The 15,576-nt window shown below is 36.3% G+C and overlaps 1 protein-coding gene across 1 annotated transcript in view; it reads left to right on the forward strand.

Moving 5' to 3' along the window:
- RNGTT (RNA guanylyltransferase and 5'-phosphatase) overlaps window positions 1–15,576 on the forward strand; it is a 170,291-nt gene that overhangs the window by 24,255 nt on the left and 130,460 nt on the right. The window contains exons 7-8 of the mRNA XM_058801514.1: window positions 1,077–1,186; window positions 1,932–2,033. Of these exons, the coding sequence (XP_058657497.1) occupies window positions 1,077–1,186; window positions 1,932–2,033 (212 nt within the window). The remainder of the gene's footprint in view (window positions 1–1,076; window positions 1,187–1,931; window positions 2,034–15,576) is intronic.

The following is a 15,576-nucleotide window of genomic DNA, read 5'->3' on the forward strand; positions in this document are numbered from 1 at the left end:
ACAGTCTGTGGAGCTCAAGGTAGTTAAGGTTATTAACCAGTATATTTCTTTAGGATGTTCTGTTCTCAGAATGTGATTTGGTGATGTGACTGAGCCATTCTTAATTAACTGCAGGCTGTGCTGAAAACTGTGGTCCTGCTTTTCCCTGCTTTCCCTTTTGCTTCCTTTGTGCTGTCACTAGTACTGAGTTATCCTATGGTGAGCTAGTTTAGGATACTGTTTTGGCAGAAAATTATTACCAATTTATGATGTTATTTTTGCCAAATTAGTTCCTAGACTTGCTCAAGTGTATAACAGAGGGGTGCCACAGCATGTGGAAATGCAGAGAAAAATACTACTCCTGGATTTGTTAAAGCTACTTTCAAGTGTTTTAGAGAACAGATATGAGATACTTGTATCTTCACATGCAAGGTTCAACAGGTGAATAGTCATGGTTTGATCTTCTTTGTGTGCATTGAATATTTATTTGAGATTCTGTTGAATTAAGTCTGGTTGGTTTGAGATCTCCATAGAAATCTTTGCAAGATTTGTTTTTATTCCTCTTGGCATCAAAGTTTTTGTAGAATGTACAAGTTATTTTAGCGTTTTACTTCTAGATTAGTTTTCGTGATTGTGCATAAGCTTTTCTGGGGCTTTTGGGATAGCAGCTCCACTTTAATAACCTGGTTTAGATTGAGAAAAAATTATAAAAATATATTTATACAAATATTTTGTTACAAATCTATTGTTTATATTTTCTCTTTTGTTAAGTTTGTCCTAGATCAATGCTCTTGAGAGTATTAGCTAAGTAGTGTAAGCATCTAAGTACTAGCTATCCCTTCCTTTTGCCTTATCCTTATTGCCTTTTTAAGTTATATTTTTTCCTTATAAATAACTCATTTAGTTCCTGGTTTTATAATATGGCTTACCTGTGAGTTTCCTGGCAAAGCTGAGCTAATATATCTTGGCATTTGGGGGTAAATCCTTAAGGAATGTTTAAGCTTGTATTGCTCTAGAGGGTTGTGAAAACAGTCTTAATCTTGACATATTCTGTTTTGATTTTATGGGGGCTTTAATACTAAATTATTTTTTTTTAGGGTGCAATTTTCTTGGAAGGAATAACAGTTAAATGTGTGACCCAGGTGACAACGCAACCAAAATTAGGAGGAATACAGCAAAAATGTCAGCAGTTCTGTGGATGGGAAGGGTATGAGAATATTTAGAACTTACTGATTTATACTTTCTTGAAATAAGTGTTGAATTTTGCAGAATGAAACTGGTCATTTTGAAAATGAGGAAAAAGGTGACCATGGATTTTTTTATTTAAAAAAAGCCTCAAACACACTTGGCAGTGAAAGTCTTGCACTGTACAATGAAATGGAATGATCAATTTTTGGTGTTAAGAAACAAGATTCTAGAATTACTTTTCCATTGAGATAACAGTGTTGTAGTTCGAATTCCAGATGTGGCCTACTCCAGCTTTACAAATGCTTAGTTCTTTCTCAAGCAATAGATTTATTTATACCAATGCTATTACACTTAAATATGGAGGTATAATACTCATTTTTACAGCCAACTTGGATTTGTGACCAATGGTAATGAAAATGTTGGTTTTAGTGTCTATGATTCTGGACATTTCCATTCCAAAGTTGGTGATCCACACCGCTTCCTAATGCTTATCATGCCTGTAATTTTTAATTTAAATATCTCTTTCTGCAAAGCTAAAACTTTGAAGTTCCACATAATTTAGTGTTTTGTCATAAGCAAATAACTTTGTTCCTATGAGATAGACTTTTGACTTCTATTGCAAAATACTTTATTGGTGAACATGTTCTAACTCAGAGTTAACCTTGCAGCAAGTCTGGTACGGACTTGAGTCTGATGTGAAAAATGTATTTACTTGTATGACTATTTATTGCAGGACCGTTAATAAACATGGTTATTTTTATTAGGACTGGATTCCCTGGAGCACAGCCTGTTTCCATGGACAAGCAAAATATTAAATTTTTGGAGCAGAAGCCATACAAAGTTAGCTGGAAAGCAGACGGCACCCGGTAAGTTCATTTTAAATGAAAAAGCAAAACACAGTAAATTCGGTAGACAGTTTGTATTTTCTCAGGAAAGTGAATTTGCTTGTACAAAGGACAAAGCACGGCAACAAAACTGGCTCCAGAGATTAATTTTTATTCTGTCTTGGTACCCAACATTTGCTGAAGTTTGTGACCAAGTTTTCTTTCTAGCAGCTGTTCTACACGAGGACTGTTAAAGGCAGGTACCTTTATTCTCCATAACCCTTGCCTGTCTGTCAGTCATGACTTGTCACCAAGGTCATAGAATAATCTTACATAGCAGTGCTAAGGTTTATTTATAAGCAAAAGTAAAACTTCTACTTGATCCTTCAGAAGCTGGGTAGTATCAGAAAATTTGTAGCGGTATTTTTAAGAATTGATCCTGTGATCCTTTGTTCAGACATATAGTTCATGTCAGCTAAAGACTCAGTCATTTTATCTTCTGTCACCTGTTCTCTTACATTCATTGCAGGGGTGCCTTTTGTTTAATAACAAACTACATCCTAATTGGACTTATTGGACATATTCTAAAGTTTTTCCTGAGTTCTTTATTTTGCTAGGTTTGTTATCTTTAATAATAGAACATCCTATGTGGGATCTCAGCACCTCAGGACGGAGGTGCAGAGTGGCCGAGACCACCCTTGGGGGGCCCGGGAGTCCTGGAATGTTGCCAGAAGTGTCTGGTGGCTGGACTTTGATCCTACACAGGAGACGACACCTGTATGAGGATGGGAGGATTTCACTGGGTGAATGGTGAAGGGATAAGTTAATTAGAGTGTAAGACACAGGGTTTAGGATTTCTGTACAGGGGGGTCTAAAGAAGTAAGATGGAGGAATTGGGGCGTGTCCTGTTCTTCTTCTTCTTCTTGGCCTCCATCTTCTGTGGTGATGTTGGCACTTTGGGATTGGTTATTACTAAAAGTGTACTGGTTAATAAGGGTAAAAGGTATTGGGGAAAAATAATAAATATTGTATACGTAACTTCGAGTATAAAGATAGGTGACCGCCCCGGGGGCTCTCAGTGTGCTCATGGCTGGCTGCTGTGCAGACCTCTGTCGGGCCAAGAGAAAATCTTTTAGATAAACAATTAATAAACACCGAGACCGAGACAAGATCTGGAGCCTCTTCTCGTCCTTTGAAGCGCGGGTTGTCCAAGGCCACCCCGGGCCTTCCCAGGTCACCTAAACAGCTGAGAAACCGACAATCCTAGATAATGAAAATCCTGGAGAATATGGGGAATTGCATGTCTTATGAGCATTGCCAAGTGGCTCCACACGGAGTCAGTCAGGGTTCATCACAATTCAGCCAGAACTAAGCTGTCTAGTACAAAACAGCCCCAGACCCTTCAAGTGTCTCTCCTCTGTGGAGTTCACACTTCAAGGGTTTATTAGCTTGGGCTGAGCACGGTGTGAAAAGTCAAAGTAAGCTTGCAGTCAGTATGGAGACCTAGCATTAAGAGATGTGTGGGAATAATTGGTTTACTAACACTGGCTGTATGCACAAGCACTTCGATATTGCAGTGCAGGTGTTCTCAGGGTGGGAAGTTACAGCAACGGGGTATTGGGAGGTCAAGGCATATTCTCAGGGCAGTACAGGCCATAGGGCATTCCAAAGCTGCTAACCCTGAACAAATGAAGTCAGCCAGCTTAAACTGACCTGAAGAGTCTTTGTCATATCCTATGTTATTAATTTGGAAAACTGATGTCTTAATGTAATATTCTCATTTCTTACTCAAATGTGTGGATGGGATGCCCACATTCTCAGTACTAAAGCAATTAGAACAAAGTAGTGTACCTGGAAGACTGCATTTTGTGAAAGAAATTGAAGTGTACATGCAATTTCTTGTTGAAATTTTCAGTATTTTGAATATTCTATCCTCTGTTTTTAGTTTTTAGTTTCTCTGGTAAGAAAACAGAATGGAGGAAAAACAAAACTGAAGGAACTAAATAGCTCTTTTAATTTTTTTTCAAAACATAATAACTGGTAATAGATTATGAAGATACACAGACTGATAGGTGTATTCAGAGAAGAAAATGGGTTTACAGAGATCCAGTGTTAATGAAATTCACCTTAAGTAATATGAAAGAGAGATTAAAGATGAAAACCTGAGCTATTATTTGGACATTTAGAGACTTTGCATGATATGTATCCTAATCAACAATGAAAAATTATGATCATTTTTACATTGGACATTCTTCTAATTATTTAGTTGTTCTCTAGTGATCCAGACTCCATATGCAATTAAACAGATTTTCATTAGTTATTCTGAAAGCTTGTGTTGACAGGCGTGACCTTCTTGAATTTAATATTAAGACATCAGTTAGTGGAGACCCATTTATGAATCCCCTGCTTCCATTATCTGGAGATGGAACCCCTGTCATCAAATATCTCTGAAGCTATTCTGTTAAAAGTGGTTTAGATGCATCAGTCTAGACCTTGCCTATGAGAATATTATTAGGCTTGCATGCTTTTTTTCTTTTGTTGCTTTGTTCTCTCTCTTTGCTTGAAAAGCACTGCTCTTTTGTTGACCTGGTTGGACTTAAAGAAAAGCAGATGCATAACTAGTAACTTTCTCTTATACTTTCTCACTGAAATAAAAGTTTTATTTTAGCTAAAATAACAACATTAGCCAAACTTCTTAAATGTCACTATTTGTTAACTACCTGTATTTGATTTCTTCAGCAGCAGTCTTTCCTAGAGGTTTCATGATTGAAGCATTTTTGGTACATTCTTGTAGTTGATATCCAGTGTCAGTAACTTCACTAATTACTTTTACTTTTATTCAAAAACATTTGCTAATTCTAGATTGCAATTGGAGCTGAACCTCTCGTCCTCTATTTTAAGAGCTGTTGGTTTTGGTTTTTTGTTGTTGGTATTTTTTTTTGCCCCTTTCCCCATTGTTTGGGGCTTTTTTCCAATGGTAGAACTGTGCATGCTTTTTTAGTTTCTTAGTATTGTTGTATTTTTCTATACATAATTTTAGAAAAAGAGAAAGTATTTCCCTAAATTAAAGGGTGTTATTTCTCAAATAATGTTGTCTAAAAATGTAAAATTGATTAGTTAAATTATTTGATAGTGATCCTATAAAATAAATATCTTATGGGATTTACTGGAGTAGTATCTTACATATGTTTGTATGTTTGTGAGTTTGTTTTGGGTAAAACTCATCCTCCTTTGCTCTCTTGTGGTTCTGAGTTCAAAATCTTTTGACTTAGCCTTGCTTAGCCTAGTCTGTTGTGGTTTGAAGAGTTTGAGCCTTCACTGTGGTCTTGCTTTCTGTGTGCCTGGTTTCCAGGGCCCTTGCTGCATAGGTATTAGTGGGGCACCCCTCCTGGCACTGCTCCAGCATTCCTTCTGGACTATGTTTGTCCCAAAGGGAAAAACACAGTGTGAACAAATACTTCTCCCCTCATGTTTGTAAATGCCAATGTATAAAGATGTGCGTATTTGTATCTTAGGTTTAGAGAAATGAACTTTAAATTGAAAGATCTGTGAAGCTCATTTAGCACTGGCGCTCTTTGGTGAAATATTTCCTTTGTGCCAGCTACTTGGTTGTGTGTAAATGCTGTATGCAAACTCATGCTGTTTTGAAGAAAACCATCTCTAAAATTATATTGCTTTAAATTATTATTATTTAAATAAAAGTCACTGAGTTCTGCAGCTATTCTGACTGGTTTGGTGTAAATTCTCAATATTTATTGGAACGGTAGTCAAACTATTGGTGTCTCATAAATAATTTTAATGCTAATCTATTCAAAAGCCAAAGGGCAAATTTCCCACTAGTAAAATCATGCCTTTTGGCTTTGTTGAGATGAAATATATGTTGTATGTTAACAGTAGCTGCAAAGTCCATACATCTTTACAAATGTATCCAATTTTGCAGCGCCCCGTTCTAAAATAGTAGTTCCTGTCTGAATAAGGTAATTGTAACAGCATGTTCAAGGCATTGCTGGATGACTCTGCATTATCAGCTTTGTACTATAAAATGATTAGCCAGGTGGGTAATGGCTTGTTGCATCCCTTCATATGGATCTCATTAATACTGTTTGTAGCAGATGCCTGTTCTAATGAGTGGAGCTGACTGTTCAGGCAGGGTAAAGTAATGAGACACCAGTTCTGAAGGAAAGACTGCCACCACTAAGAATAATAAGAAGCTTAAAAATGGCTGTGGAATAATTCAAATCAATACAATCAAACAGGACTAGGTTTTACGGTGGCAAAATGTGACCTGCACTAAATGGAACCTATTAAGGGGAGTAAGTTATTTTCCTGCATTTCTGTTAGTAGCTTTTTTATTTTTCACATCTGTACATGTGCAGTTTTAGTGAAAAATAATAAATGTGATCACAATACTATGGCCGTTCAATTATGTTAAGGCAACTATTTTAAAAAATGAGAACAGGTAGTTCTTGCCAAAGGCTATTAAATTTGAAAAATCTTCATGCAAATTTGATGGCTTGAAGATATCTAAATATGAATAAGTAGATGCAGAATAAAACAGCTCTTTGAGAATTGCTGCTAGTTGTTTAACGAGTTTGTAACAAAATAGGTACATCTCTGAAGTTGGTTTTTCTTTCATGATCAGCAAATTACATTTACATTAAAAGAAAGTCCTGTTCTAAGTAATTAACTTTTTGTTGTTATCCTAATACAAAATAAAAATATCAAATGTATGCTTAATTGTATGATAAAATTGATGGGCATTTTTTGATTGTTTATTAATCAGTTTGATTTATCAATAAATAAATCAATATATCTATATATAGAGAACATAATTATTTTGATTTAGTTGCTATATTATCAAACTTGTGATAGCTTCCTTTTTTTTAATTCAGCTTTTTGTAGAAATTGAAAGAAATTTCTTTTTTTTTCTTTTTTTGGCAGTTGCAGCCTTTTCAGAAACATATTTGTGACCCTTGAAGGAAATCTACTCAGTATATTTTAAGATGACTTTTCTATAAATGTCATGAAAACAAGGTTGAAGTTTCTCTCTGATTTCCGTGACTCAATAATTTTTCTTTCCCTACTCTTTGATCCTTTACACAATGAGATGAAGCTTATATGCATAACTCTGAAATTGCAAATTCCTAATATGACAAATTATCCAGAAGTAATTTGGTCCAGAGTAAATAGTGAAAAAATAATCACTGCTAAGGAACAACTCTTAAAAAAAAAAGGGAGAAAATTGAGAAAAATGTTTGTTTTAGAAATTAGCAGGTTAAAAAGTACTAGCCAAAATTAAGTGGCAAGGAAGGAAAATGGTTGCCTGTCTGTAAAGGCTTAAAGAAAAGATATTTGAATGGGCTCATGGAAAAAATATTATCCCTCAGAGAGAGGGGAGAAAAAGTTGAGATAATAATGAGAATGAAGGAGGACAGAGAAGATTGGAGAGTAATACTAATCCAATTAAATCCCAAATCTATACACTTGAGAACTCATTATTAAGAACAAGAGACCAGATTGTCGTGACAGCAGATGTGGAGTGTCCTGGGTTTGCAGTGGAAAGCTTGGCTCCTGGGAGCAAAGATATTAACGTGGAGCTGAACTTGAAGGAGGCTATTGGAAATGAGAAAGAAGCCATAGATTAATTTTCAGATTGTACAAATTACATGACCAAATTCTCGTGGATGTGAAATTTTCTTCCTAGTAGTGGAAAGTTCCTGAAATAGAGGTTTGCAAAATTGATAGTGCGTTCTTCCCTAATTTAGAGGAGGGGGACAAAAATGTAGGGTGTTGAGATTTTCAGCCATCTTCAGAAATGGTGTTAGCAGGGAAGTTAAGGGCTGGCTGTCGATCAGAACAAAGCATTTATGAGTAAAATAATGTTTCTCAAGGTATGAATACTCTCTCCCTGGGCACCTTGCCTTCTGACCCAGATAGCTATTGAGAAGGTGAACTATTACAAATTGTGTTTTGAGTGTCTTGTCATTGAGTCATGTTTAGAGTTAATATATGTTTGTGGCCTTGGAGTAAGGAAGGAATGTTGGCCTCCTAATATGGGATAGGGTGAAGAACCCACACAAGAATCATCTGGCTGCTTTTAAAGCACTCCTTCCTTTTCCTTCTTCACTACACAAGAATCATCTGGCTACTTTTAAACCACACCTTCCTTTTCCTTCTTCCTCTCCCCACTTATCTTAAGAAATTTACTTAAATATTAATCGGTTTTGCACCATTATCTGGTATTCGTTTCTCTGTGGCTGTGACATGTTTCAGTGGTGGGAAATTTTAAAGGATGGAAATATTCCACCATTGGGCATGTGCTGAATAGACTTTTCAGGACCAAATGGATTTTTTATAGGAGTGACAGGTTTTGTGAACAACTGGGCTTAACCCAAGTTATTTGATTCCAAGTTAAATGAGCTTGATTCAATTGTGCTTATATAACTATCAGCAATGGGCACAACCTCAACTGGTAATTACACATCACTTGTGTGTATAGGACAGCCAGTCTTCAGACATTTGTATTATTTTCATTGAAGGGCTCAAAGAAGTAGTTGTAAGGGTTTTTCTATTATTATTTGTAAGAAATTATCAAAATGGGGTGACACTTAAAGAAGAGATTTGGAACCTTACTTTAAAAAACCTTTCTTTAAAGATTGAAGTGACTGTTCTTAGTCCAGTCTTCCAGTCACCACACTGTGTTTTTATAAGTTTTTGAGGTCATGGGGGAAAAAACTGCAGTTTTTGTTTACTTGCCATTGTCCTTTGTGGTCCTTCTTCCATAATTATTTTAACAGTTCTTTAAGAGAAAACAAGCTCACTCATTTTAAACTAGTTCTGTATATCTGCCTCTGTAGATGGAAGAATTTTGGTTGAGAATGGGGCTGCAATCCATGTGGAATTTATTTCACTGACTTTACTTGGAATAATATATCTAAGTGGAGATAGTATGTATTTTGTCTGGAAACTAAAGTTGTGAAAGTTATTGAAATGGTTGCAGTAAAGCTTTTACTCCCAATCAAGATTAAAAGCTCTAAATAAATAGCTATTATAAACTACAGTACTAGTAGTTAGTAACCTGCAGTTTAACTTTGAAGCATGTAATGATAATATAATGTCAGACGCTTCTGGAAAAGTATATAAAAATCACATAAGTGGTTCAGGATTAAAATGTATAAAATGCCTTTCTAATGATAGCTGAAAGGAGCAATTCATAGATGTTAACCACTCTACAGCATTCCTCTTAATGTTCTAAAAAGCAAATGCCTAATTGATGGTTTTATTTTCTACATTTAGGTAGGAGAGGAAGAGGAGATGGGGTGGGGAGGCAGGAATGGTGTGTTTGTCATTAGAGAGTTGGAGATTCAGGAGCTGTGAGTTGTTGCTCACTCTGCAGCTTAATAATTGTCCTGTACAGTTGGATTGGCCAGTAAATTTAGGATTATAAGACTAATACTTGCCTCTTTTCCACAGCATGAGAACCCGTAAGTATTGTATGGTTGCTTGAGTTTTCATTTGAGAGTGTAAAAATAAAACTTTTGTAAATTGAGTTTGGATTAAAGGCACTTTTGGTTTGTTTAGCATGCCCCCAGTCTCTAGGTAAAGCTATTTAGTTCAGGGCAAGGAAGGTCTAGTACCAGGTGGCCTCATTATCTCCTCCTTTTGCCATGTTGTCCATTTCCCCTGTTTTCCCTGCTGTATAGGCAATAAGGACATGTTTAGGCTTTGGCTAGCAGACTTTGACAGCAGAAGAGGAGCTGTCAGGATTTCATAGCTGGACTTGTGGCTGTTTTCAGATATCTCATTCATTTTATTTAACTGTTAATTTTGAACCAGGAGAGATCTCTTTTGATTGGGAGACTGTAAGTCAAATGAGGCAGCATAGAATGTCATAAACTGTTGAACAAATATATGGAACAATTGGATATAAAAAAATGTCTGGTTTTGTGTTTGGTTTTTTTTTTGGGGGAGGGAGTGGGCTGGTGATGGTGTATCTATGTGTTTATTACTAAGGCACATCCATATCACTTTGTTGCTTCTTCAGCTCCTGATTATTCTTTTTACAGTCATTGAGTCAATGTAGAGGAATGAATAAATAGGTGTGACAGAACCCATTATCCCTCATGTGGATCTAAATTTACTTGAATGGCCAAAGAAAGCATTCTTACTCTAGGTTGTGGTTTCTCATTTACATATGCTCACAACCCTGTCGTGGCTCTGAAAGAAGGGTTTTGTGTCCATTCCTTGAGTGTTTAAGGAGCAGTTCTGATGAGATGCTATACAGGAAGTCTGTTCTGCGGAGAAGCAGGGCTGATACTTCACAGTTCTGAAGCCTCTCGGCACACAAAGTTTTATTGGCACAGTTCTGGGCTCTTTGAACAATGGTACCTAACTGATTATTCATATGTAACTATTTGAGTATTTGGACAGATTGTCTTATAAGCAAGCTCTTTTGTTTATTTATAAATAGTTAATGCATTAACTTATTATGTAGCTTGTGCTATGAATACTGATCTTAGAGTTTTCAACTGTAGTCCTGAAATGTTCTAATGAGATCCAGATAAAGGGTGTGCCTGCATGTGTATCTGCTTTTCAAGCAACCAGTATCAGTGATTACTGGCTTATTTCTTTATTTTCCTTTCTCCCAGACCACTTTTAGTGGAACAGTACATTCTGCGGCTGCTGGTTCTCCTAGGGGGGATTACAGACACATCCATGAAGTATAACGGCTTATGTTCAGTCAGGGGAGAATGACATTCAGTTTGTGAAGAGATATCTAGGGCATCCCCTTTCTCTTGGAGCTGATCTGCTCTGTGAGCACAAATGGCAGTTGTGTTCCTGCTGTGGCTTGTGCCAGTGATGCAGGTGGAATTGACCCAGAACACACTCTAGCATAAATCAGTTCCAGGTTAAGGGGATCTCCTTTTTCAGAGCTGTGTTACTGATTTCATGACTGCTCTGTAACTGCCCTCCATGAGAGACATTATGGTTCACTTGCTTGGGAAAGAAACAATGTAACTACTTGTCATCTAATGCTAAATTAATTTGTTATTCTTTCTTATATATATATATATGTTAGCCTGTTGCTTCAGGCATGAATTTTGCCTTAGACTCCAAGATATTTCAGACAAAGGTTTGTGGAGAGGTATGGAGCCAAAGAAGATCAAGCAAACTTGAAAATCTACCTGCAATAAATAATGAAGACAATAATAATAACAACAACAGCAAAAATTATGAAACAATTCAAGAGTTCTATCAAACTGGAGATATAGTTTGTTCCATTAATCTTGCAGCTTTAAAAAAAAAAGTAATCAGAACATTATACTATGCAGTTGTTTTTCAACAGTATTCCTATCAGTAATTGAGAAATGCACTTAGTATCATGAAAATTTGGGTGAAGCAAAGATAATCTAATATTTTAGATTATTCTGTTAGTATAAAGGTTGTTACTGGATATCTTTTCTAGCTTGTTAACAATTCTTTTATTTTTCATCAGACAAATCACGTCACAATGCACTATAGGAGCTCCTCAATATGTAGTAGTTGTAGTTTAATTTACTTTTGTTGTTTACCTTGTAAATAATGATTACAAGACAGCTTTAAATTTAACCCATAAAGTTTAATATCCTTCTAAAAATAAAGAAACAAAACCCCCACTGCACTCTAAATTAATTAAAACCCTGGAAGACAGACAAGAAAAACACTGTAACTGGATAGGCTTTTTAAACCTAGCTAAATTCTTCATTTTACCAGCAGTTTCACAGTCTAATAATACTTTAGATAGAAAATGTAGTTTTACAGTGGTTTTGAATTTGCCATCTGTTAAATTAATTAAAGTATCTTTATGTTTGATTTATAAAACAGGAAAAGCTAAAGTTTGAGCTGTCTCAACTGCAATGCTTTATCAGGGGAAATTATAGTAGTTTCTACAATTCCTATGCATTTTTCCATGGTCCTTAGTGTTGCCATTGTCTCCTTTATTGAAAAACTTCCCAGGTGAGAGAATACCATAAAGTTGTATAATCATGCAGCATTATTCTATATTTTTCACTACCCTGTTCATTATTTGATCTAATTATTTGTTTGCTGTTTTGTTTTGTTTGTTTGCTTGTTTGGCTGCAGCTCCTGTTCTGTGCTCTCACTGAACCCTAAACAGTAGCTGCTATATGAGCTTTTTCTGCTGACAGTTAATTTAGAACCTTGTAAGGTGGGGGAGTGTGGTCACATCTCTCCTCCTCCTGGCCGTGGTACCCTTTGGATATCAAAACTTGCAGTGTTTGTTGCTGTAGTTTTGGGCATATTGAATATTTTTATAGTAAATATCATCTGCAGATCCGCTCAATTTTGATGATGTTCAGGGCAATAACAGTCACAAAATAACTGCTCTGGACCTTGCATTGTCAAGGGAAACAAATGAAAAGGGAAACTTGCATTCAGAGTTTAAAGGAGAGTGGTGGCAGGCAAGAATAAGGTTTTGATGCTGAGTGTGGTAACTATGGAGGAGACTGATGAATAGTAAAAATTATGGAGACTGAAAAGCTGTATAAGCTGTGTGGTATCTCAATTTAGAGTGGTGACTTGACAAGGTTACTTCATTATCTGGAATACCACCTCAGCAAATCCTGTGAAAATAAAATTCTTTGTTCTCAAATAAGCAGGGTGATTGGTGAAGATCAATTCATCAATGCCTGGAGGTATTTAGAAGACATATAGATGTGACACTTTGGGACATGGTTTAGTGGTGGACTTGGCAGTATTAGGCTTACATTTGGACTTAAGTGTCCTGAAAGTCTTTTCCACCTGAAATGATGCTATGAATATCAAAATCAAGCATAGCCCTTCCATTGTGATATATGAGGTGATCAATAAGACATGAAAGTTGTTTTTTTTCCTCTACTAGCATTGTCAGGGCAGTGGTATCTTGAACTAATGATTCAGAACATGAGGCTGGTTGTTGGAAACCTTCTGACTTCTCACCAAATTAGATGATGTAGCAGATGAACTAGGACAACTTTCTTGATTATAACATAAATATAGGAAAGCATTCATTTTGTTTAGGAAAGATGCAAGATAAAATATGAGGAATAACATTTTCCAAATAACTGAAGGATAAAAACATTTTTACAGAGTTCATATTTAAAAAAAAAAAAAATCCCTACAGGATTTTTAAAGAAAACTTCTGAGTTACTGCTGAACCTGACCTGCTGGAGATGCCTGATCAGAGTTGTCATGATGAGCACACTTGAACATCTAATGCAAGCTGGGTGCCTTGACCTCTGTAATAAGAGTTTAGCCAAGACAGTTTTGAAGCACAGGGAACTGGTCATTTCACCCCATGGAGACACCTTAAAATTGTGGAAGTTAACCAGAAGCTGAATTCTACCCTCTTATGAGGGTGGAGAATTGGTGGAGTATTTCAACAGGTGACACATCCAGGTGCTTCTGAGTGTAGCAAGAGATAAACAAGATACATTTATGTACTAAACAAGAGCCCAGTAACAGTATTTTAATGCTGAGGGAAAAAAAAGTCTTGATTTTAGAAGCTAAGTTTGGATCAATCATGCTAAGGCTTTGCTTAACATTTAAATAATTATTACTGAAATGAGAAGTAAAAATAGATAAAAAATGCAGGTTTTCCCTTTATTAAATGACAGATTTGGTTGCCCTAAGGGCAGTAGTTAATAGAATTACCTAGAATTACTTTGACTGAGGAACACAGTCTGCAGTATAGATGAGGAATGGGATTTCCTCTGAGTTCAACCATTTTGGTAGAAGTTCGTATAAGGAAAAAATTGTGGTTTTGACCTAGAAAGACTGGTATATCTCATGCTTCTGGACTTTGACAAAATTGCCCTTTATTAGAGAAAATGAGGCTAAGAAGATTGCTAGAATTCTAAGATAGGTAAAGAATAGATTGAAAGAAAATGGCAATGGATAGTTTTGAAAGAAAATGCATAAAAAGACACAAGTAGAGATCTGAATATTAATTTTCTTGTATCATTTAGTATTTTGAAGCACAATCCAAGTATGTTCTGATAAACAAATGAGGGAGATCAGCCACTGAATTCACTGAGGAGTAGAATAATAAAACTGGAAGGATATTTAGTAGTAGAAAATGCAAGGTCATGAATGAGAAATATTGGAGCTAGAGGCTGTTAATTGGAAATGACTGTCAGTCACAATCTAAAGGATTTTTTGGTTTAAAATACTGTGGAGACTGTTGATGGCATACTTTAATCTAGAAATAAGCGAGAGAAATACAAAGTGTTGGTACAGTCAGAGCAGACTAACTTCCAAAGGTCTGTGTGTGTGTTTTTTAAAAAATTATTTGGAATTTGGACTGTTGAATACGTAATTCTGCATCAGCTTCTGCACGTAGAAAGCAGTGTCTCTTGCTGGCTGGTGTGCTGTGTATTCATGCAAATGACAGCATGTGTACATCTTTGAAGAAGGTGTTTGTGATAGAACTGTCAGTGTGCTGATTAAAAAGGCATTGTTTCCTTCTGTTTACACATTGAAAATAATACTGTAAGTCTTCTTGTAAGTTCCTGTGTTAGTGTCCCTGTGTCCAGGCTTTGTCATCCTTGAGGAGACATCTTCTAAAGCAGTAACCATTGCCAGCAGCAATTCATAGAAGAAAGCAAGCTGAGCCTTTCCCATTTATTGGGATTTAGGGTTTTTGCTCCATGTGCCACAGGCCAGCTTCAAACTCTTCTAATTTAAAGTTACTCTGAATCCAGCACAGTCTGGATTCAGGTCAGGACATGGAACTGCAGCAGCTTAGTGACACAGATAGATGATCTCCTCCTGTCAGTGGATAAAGGGCAGCCATTAATTTTCATTCTCTTGGCCTTTTCCTCAATGTTTGATGCATCTGGCCAGAAGTTGATGCCTTCTTGTCAGGAGGGAGTGGCAGGGTCCAATGTAAAGCACTTGTGTGACTTGGCCTCATCTTAGGTGATCCATCTAGAGTGGTGACATGCTCGTGGTTTTGAAAAGTTGCCAATCATAAAAGGAAATTAAGGAATTGAGAATCATATCTGTAGCAGGATTTCATTGTTACCTCTGCGTCAGTGAGCATATTAGAGATGCTAATTGCTATTCAGATTTGGGTAATGCTTATTTGTGTGGGAGGGCAGCACTTGCACAAGGCTGAATTCCAGGCTGTATAATGAACTCCCTTCGGAATGGAGAGCTGCTGTGTGTTTCGTGCTTAGAGTTGATGATGGAATTTCTTCTATTTTGCATTCTTTAATGTGATAATACAGACACAGGCATATTTAAAAAGTAAAATGAAAAAAAGCAGCAATGGCAGCACTGTGTCAAAATGAATAATCTTCTTTGATACAGCCTGTCTAAAGAAATACTGCAGGGCAAAGAAAGCTCCTAGAGGAGCTGAATTTTTAAGCTTCCTTTGAAACAATATTTCTAATCCATTTGCTACTTGTAGATTTTTTTCTCAGAAAATTACTTGTGTGTTGAACTCAAGCTCAGAAGATAGGATCTTAATGTTTGAGGAAGCTGTGTTGTATTTTTATATTATTCTTAAGGTATTAAAACTCCTATAAAGCACAAAATTAACATA

This window comes from Ammospiza caudacuta, chromosome 3, assembly GCF_027887145.1.
Source record: "Ammospiza caudacuta isolate bAmmCau1 chromosome 3, bAmmCau1.pri, whole genome shotgun sequence".
Classification (NCBI taxonomy): Eukaryota; Metazoa; Chordata; class Aves; order Passeriformes; family Passerellidae; genus Ammospiza; species Ammospiza caudacuta.